Source organism: Montipora capricornis, chromosome 3, assembly GCF_036669925.1.
Source record: "Montipora capricornis isolate CH-2021 chromosome 3, ASM3666992v2, whole genome shotgun sequence".
NCBI classification, from domain to species: domain Eukaryota; kingdom Metazoa; phylum Cnidaria; class Anthozoa; order Scleractinia; family Acroporidae; genus Montipora; species Montipora capricornis.
The window spans coordinates 31,216,398-31,223,526 of NC_090885.1; the positions used below are offsets into that span (position 1 = coordinate 31,216,398).

At 38.9% G+C, this 7,129-nt stretch overlaps 1 protein-coding gene across 1 annotated transcript; it reads right to left on the reverse strand.

Moving 5' to 3' along the window:
- Positions 1-831: 831 nt before the first annotated feature.
- LOC138042884 (E3 ubiquitin-protein ligase MYLIP-like) lies at positions 832-5,288 on the reverse strand. Its single transcript, XM_068888935.1, has 4 exons — positions 5,104-5,288; positions 4,791-4,987; positions 4,184-4,564; positions 832-2,325 (listed from the first exon to the last, which is right to left on the reverse strand). Exons 1-4 carry the CDS (start codon positions 5,188-5,190, stop codon positions 1,572-1,574), a joined length of 1,419 nt encoding a protein of 472 aa, XP_068745036.1. The 5' UTR covers positions 5,191-5,288; the 3' UTR covers positions 832-1,571.
- Positions 5,289-7,129: the final 1,841 nt, after the last annotated feature.

Here is a 7,129-nt window from a genome sequence, read left to right on the forward strand (position 1 = left end):
TTTCGGAGTTATCGTTAAAATTAACGTGTTGAACATGAAACTTGCATGTATTCAATCGTTTGATTATTAACATTGGCCATGGCGAAGTCACGGCCGGATCAGATGTGATCGATGGAGCTTTGAAAACCCATACGTTTTGATCTATGAATCAACGGGCATAAAAGAAATTGATCATTTTAAGTACATGTTCGTGGGGAGGGATAAGACTTTATTTTTGTCCAATTTAGAAATCTGAAAGGGTTGATTATTAATTAGCTGCACCCCCAAAATTTTGCAATGGACCCCCAAATTTTTCAAAAAGGGGTCCAGAGGACCCCCAAATTTGAAAACCTGGATACATCTCTGATACTTACCATTTAATCATACAATAAAATATCATGAAAAAGTACTCCTGGTTGGAAACCTGTAAAATACAGCCCAATGCACTGATCGATCAGAGCCTCTGCACTTTGTGAGGGATGATAAAACATGTCAAGACCAGGAGGCAACCTCAGTCGACGGCTGCCCAAGGCTCCTTATGCAATGGATTCTATTGTTCTATAGATCTTGTTGCATGCACAGATTGACCCCAGTAATACTGGTTCTCACTTTACCAACCAATACATGTTAATCATACCATTGTTACCCCGGTAAGTAGTTTTGTTCTTAAAAATCTGTGAAGTTCTTTTACAAGTTGAGAAACCTTCTGTATGAAAAGATTGGTGGAAAGATGGAAAGTTCATTTGATTGCAAAAATGTTAAGCAGTGGCTTGACATCAGAGATAAATTTTATCAGTCATCAGGATATCAAATCAATCAAGGTTTGTTGACAACAGCAGAACAACACAACAATCTGTCCTCAATTTAATACTTTGTAAGCTCTTGAAATCTATTTCTTTCACATAACTTGACAAACTTTTGGCACTTAATTAAATTACCTCAGATCACTTGCAAAATACTGAATAAACAATTTTGACTTTTTTTTTGTACAATATTTTTTATATTAATTTTTAGAAATCAATATTAAACACATCTTTTCAAGTGTACAATCACATAGACTATCTCTTGAACCCACAACACCATTCTCAAACTAATATATCTTCCAAATTTTATGAAGTACTACATTTTTTCACATGCAAAATTAATGTAATGAGAGTTAAATAAATTTAATTTCAAAACACAAAATAACGCAAGGTAACAAGATGATACGAAGATAGTCCGCCATTGTAATAATTGAGTTGTAATTTTTCTTTTGTTGAGATTCTCACTTTGAGAGCATTTTGGCTGTATGACAATGCATCTGGAGATTAAAAAATGTTTAATTTTTTGGCAAAATAAACAGAAAACCTTGTTGCATACTCATAAATAATGGATCATAAATGGATACTGTTGCTTGTTTAGAAATTGCAAGCCACGGAAAAATCAAACAACAGTACATCGCTACATTTAACCTTGCATGTGTCAGTCAACAACAAAGTTTGGTTTAGCCGCAATAAATACTATTACCCATATATACTATATTCGACATAAATAAAACAATAATTATTTTCTGCTACATCAAACACAAAGTGGAGAGTGACTATTTCAGTCTTTTACGTGAAATCACAGACACTGTCGTTAACATTATCACTCCCACAATGTGGTTCTGGAAACTGGACATGAATTCGCTGAACAAAAGTGATAAACATCTTACAAATGGGACAGTGTGGAAGGTGACATGCACATCTCGCACAGGAACACACATGCCCACAGGGAGAAAAGGCTGTGTTAATTTCAGAGTCCATGCAAATTTGACAGACCCAATCATCACATGATGCATCATTGGCAAAATATACTCTTTGCCAGCTTGTCAGGGTGCAGTTACACACAGGACAAGCAGTTCTGTTCTTTACACAGTCTTCACAACAAACAAGGTGTCCACAGGGTGTGAAAAGCACATTTGATTCTTGTAGGTTGCACTTCAAACATTTTGACACCCAGTCATGTCTTAACACAATGTCACTGTCATCATGGACGTTTTTATAGTGAAGATCATAAGCCTGGCGTCTGGTATGTTTGACATCTAAGTGATACAGGTCACCTGAAGGAGTCTTTGTAAACCACTTGGCTGGCAGGGCCCAACAGGGAGTAGGAAGGAGGTAATGATTGAGGACTGACTGGCGCACTTTGCTAGAGTAGAAAAACAGCTGGTGTTCCATGACAGCCTTATGGATGGCTTTGGCAGCATCATTGCAGGCCAAGAAAAAGTGGATAAAGTTCAGTTTACTGGTGTCTGACATTTTCTTCATCACCAGAATTAGTCGGTCCTCTGACAGATTCATCTTGATGATGCTATCAAATCCAATCCTAATGAATTGAAAATTTAAATCTTAGTTGCAAGTTTGCATTGATCTGCGCATGAAAGTTACCGGTAGTCCACGTAAAAAGAAACTGAAGTATGTTAAATCCAGAATGTCATGGAGCAAAAATAATTATTATTATCATTACTTTTGGCTAATTAAAGATGTAGGAAAGACTGCAATAATGACCTTAGCCGACAAAGCCAACCAGAACAAGAACCTCACCATGATATATAATTTCTCAATTTTACCATTATTTTCCAACTATTACCACTCACTTTGCATGTACATGTGTGTCACTGTCCTGGAGTCGAATTGGTATAAATTTCACTGACAGACAGTTATTAACTTAAAAATTCTCATTGTCTTTACAACCTCCATACAACTTCAAATTTGAACATTTTTGACGATGACAGTAGAGAAATGTACAAAAACTTAAGACACACACATGGGGCATATCGAGCCATTGCTTATGCCCGCTAAACTTATAATTTTTAACTTTTAGTTCTTCTTGTCCAATGGCTGACCTCAACATTGCTAAACGTCACTGTTGCAGCTTTGTAGCCAGAGTTCCTTTTATTTTTCAAAGGTTTCGTCCAGCAATAGCTTGTTTTCTCCGGGAAAACATTTATATCATCAAGATGCTGAGCTTTGAGCAATAGCTTGTTTCTCAAGGAAAGCATTTATTTCCTTGAGATGCTGAGCTTTTAATGATAAAAATAACAAAAAATTAAAAGGTCCTATAAAAACATCATTCAGCAATTCACTACTTGCACAATCCCATAATACACCTCTATTACCAGACTTTTGCATAACCATTGTTTGCAATTTCTCCTGGGACATGAAAATGTCCCAAGAGAAGTCGAAAACAATGCCTATGCAGATTTTTGGGGGGTAAGAGAGGTGTATTATGGGATTTGTGCAAGTAGTGAATATTAATAAAATGAACCATCATGATGATAATATAAAAAGTGAAAGGCTAACCACGGGAATTTGATTGTGAGATCTGTCCCCAGGTTTAAGGGGTTTTGATCATACATGATGTCCCCAGGGTAGGGATTTTGATTATCCGAAGGACATTTGACCCCCTTCACTCGTAGCTGGGTGGAGATTTTGACCAATTATTATTCTGTCCAGGGGTGGGCAATTTGAATTTTTTATTAAAGAAAATGAAAAGCAGTCAAGAAGGATCAATTTCTCCTGGACCAGTGAAAGAAGGGAAGATCAGTAACTCAAAGTCCACACTGTGAAGTCCAGACTGCTGCTGGATTTTGGGAAATTTGATGTTCGTAAAACTAGCATATCAAATTTCCGCGGGGCAACTATCAGCCGATAGTTCCTCCACAGAAACACTCTATTGTTTAATTAGTATTGAATTCAAGGATTTGAGGTCACCAGGTCATAATCAGGGCTCCTAAAAATAATACAAAATGTATCTGTTCACACACACCTTTTTACAGAAAGAAATATTATTGTATGCCTTAATATTAAATCCTATCCTGATTGGTTCAAAATAAAAAATAAGTTTCTTACTCTCTGATTGCATATTGATAAGCTACAAAAGGACTGACAAGGAGACAAGGAGTACAAAAGATGGTTTTGTCATATTATTAAACTTAAACCGCGTATCACCTCTAAATAAACATCTTGTCATTGAAAGTGACTGACTATGTTCTCGATTTTAAAGATCTTTGGCTTCTTTCCAATTTCGTCCAACCAATCAGAGTTCACAAAAGCCATCAATCAAAAAGAACTCTTTAAAAAACAAAGCGTTGGCCCTGACCTTTGCAACGAAAACAAACAAGCCCAATTTGCAAAAAACAAAGCAATTTGCAAGTGTAAAATGAGTTAATTTGTACACTTACGATTGCTTGAGCTTTCCATGAGTTTTTCTCTCGTAAACTCTCAAGCCACTGCTTCCAACCGCTATCAGGACTTTCCGTCTGCAAGTTCTTGCTTTGAAAATCTCTGAATCATACAATTCCTCCTTAGACATGACATTTAAAAATGAGTCCCTTGCTATCGTCGTAGTCATTCCTTCCAGTTTCTTGTGTGCGTCGGCAATTTTTTTCTCCATATCTTCGCCAGACCAGGGCGATAGAAACTGAGGATAGGTTTTGGGTCTGTGTGAATAGTCCCCATACTCAGCTTGAATCATAAGTGCACAAAGCTCTACAGCTTTCTCTTGTGTCAAATTAAACTTGCCTTCGGCGATCTGCTTTCTTAGGCAAAGATAAAACAGTCGCCTGCAAGATATGATACCAACACATTAATTAATAAGCTACAACCTGAGATGAGCCGTTTGGCAATGTTCAAGTTACCGACTTTCACACAAGATTACTGCTCCCTCCGGGGAAGACTTTGCTCAATCAAAGTATTTAAGCTTAAGCTTAACCTTCACCTGCAGTTCACATGAAATCGAATCCCTGCCGATGAAACAAGAGAGACCATATAAAAGCAGACAGTACACACCTCGTTTCCTCTTGCTGAAGTTCTTGTGGAGCAACAAAGAATTTCACTTCCAGGGAGAGACGATGAGGTTTACCAGGCAAATGAGGGCGAAGCTGAGTCGAAACTGGATTTCTTAAATTCAGCCAAACATTTGTATCATTAACGGAGTGTCGTAGACCAAAATAGTTTTTCTCTTTGGTTCCCACATTTTCACAGATCTAGAGAAAAGAGAAAATTATGTTAGAAACCGAGAAGATGGCCGTTTGCCAGATGTAAAAAAGGTGATCAAACCACAAATAATTTGCAACTTCAGCTCTTCTTGTGTGCTTCTTACCTTGTCAAGAGCTTCCTGTCCGAGTTTGTCGCCCGTTAGAACGAACTCGTGTGCCCTGCCGTCTGGTTCCAAAACCGTAAATTTCATAATTCTAATCTATAAAAGTACAAATCTGGAGAAAGGCGACAACAAATGGCGGAATACATTATGCAGTAAATCCGGTCTCAAAAAAATTTTTTCCTAGGTACACAACAAGAAAACATGTTTGGAGGTGGTTTGTATAGTATTAACCAATCAGGAGGCCGAAAACAACAAGCAGGGTTACCAAGCAGCAAAACTTGACATACCGGATATGAATAAACCGGAAATATAATGTAACGTAATCCAGTTATTTTTCCGTCCGACTAAAATTTCGTTTCACATAGGTGGTCGACCATCAAGAGAAGTAGAATTGGTTTGGCTGATCAAAAGAAGGATACAGCAGAGAATACTCTGATGACATAATAAAAATAAGCCAGAGGCAGGGCCACCGAAAATAATTTCTAAGAAAAGTGGCGTGATGATGTGGCGTGTCATCGCCATTTTTCCCGTCGAGCGTAGTCTGGGACGAGGATCTCTCAATGCCCGTTACCAGTATACCAGTATAAGGACCTTGCCAACGTAAAATGCTGACAACAAACGATGCGTACGTCCCATCGGCACCTTTAAGTCACGCAAGAAACACAACTTTTTTTGTTCGTGAAAGGAGGGTGAGGTCGTTCAAGCCCCAGGAGAGAGGAAAGAGAGAAAAAAGAGTGAGAGTAAGAAATGAAGGTCGCTTTAATTTCCTGTCAGTTTTTATCTCCATCTGAAAACGAGTGCTCTTGAATTATCGCGGGTTCAGCAACCTCGTGCAACTTGCTTTGCATTGTGTTTGTACACCATAGACATAATTGCCTACATGCCTGGCTGCCGGCTAGGGCCCGAAGATGGGAATGCATTTGTTAATTAATGGCTCCAGGAGAAAACGAGTCCACATGTGTAAATAAATGTATAAGCTAGGTGAAATTGACAATGAGAAGCACGGAACGAAACTTACATTCGTCTTGTCAGCGGCGTTGCTAAAACGAGGGTAAGGGTAAGACCAACCTACGCTACCTAAGCTACCTACGGGAAATTGACTCAGAGAGCCTTCCCCTGGGTAGGGATTTTGACATGTAGGCATTGCCCCATGCCCATTGCCACACCGAGAGAACCTGGAGATGAGTTATCCTCAACCTTGGTTTTGATGGGACTTCTCTTGTTTTCCTGATTTTTCTGGACACCGTGGTTGAAAGAAAGGTACGCGAATCCGTCTTCAGGGGTGGATCCATACCGGTTTCCAACGTTTTACGGAAGTCGGTCAGAAACATGGGAAAGGGGACTTTGGAGAGTTAAAATCTGAAATATTCCTGGGGGAGTATGCCCCCGGACCCCCCTAGAAAATATTTCGGATCCTAGATCCGCCCCTGGTCTTGTCTTTTTGTAAATAAGGTCCATCACTTTTATCAGTCCTTGCTGGAGTGTTCACAAGTACGAGAATGTTTCTTTCTACTTTTTTTTGTGATTACTTTTTGTATCATTTCTACATATTCATGAATTTTCCACTCTATGATTGTGCACACGCTTGATTGATTCGAAAGCTGTTTAATATTGTTCAGGTTGTTTTGCTAAATTTTAGGGTCTTGTTCGGTACTGTGAGCAGTGGAAAGGTTTGGTGTTACACAACTAATTTCCATCAGCTGTTAAAAGGGAATTTGAAATCGACAGTGAAGAACATTCATTGGTGTTCGAAAAGTGAGAATCTAATGAAAAAAAAGTTACTCCAGGGCAGGAATGTGATGTTCCAATGGTTCCCAGGAGTGGGGGAATTTGACATTCTGTAGGTGCCCAGGGGAGGGAAATTTGACGCTAGCTTCCACGAAAATGTCAAATTCCCCTGGGTCAGCCCGCCCCTTCGTTTGGCCTTTCCAATATAGAGATCGTCACAGTCCCAGCAGCTTGCTTTACATATGACTTTTGACTTGAGAGAGATTCAAGTGGTCTTTGCAAGGAAAAGGATTTTATG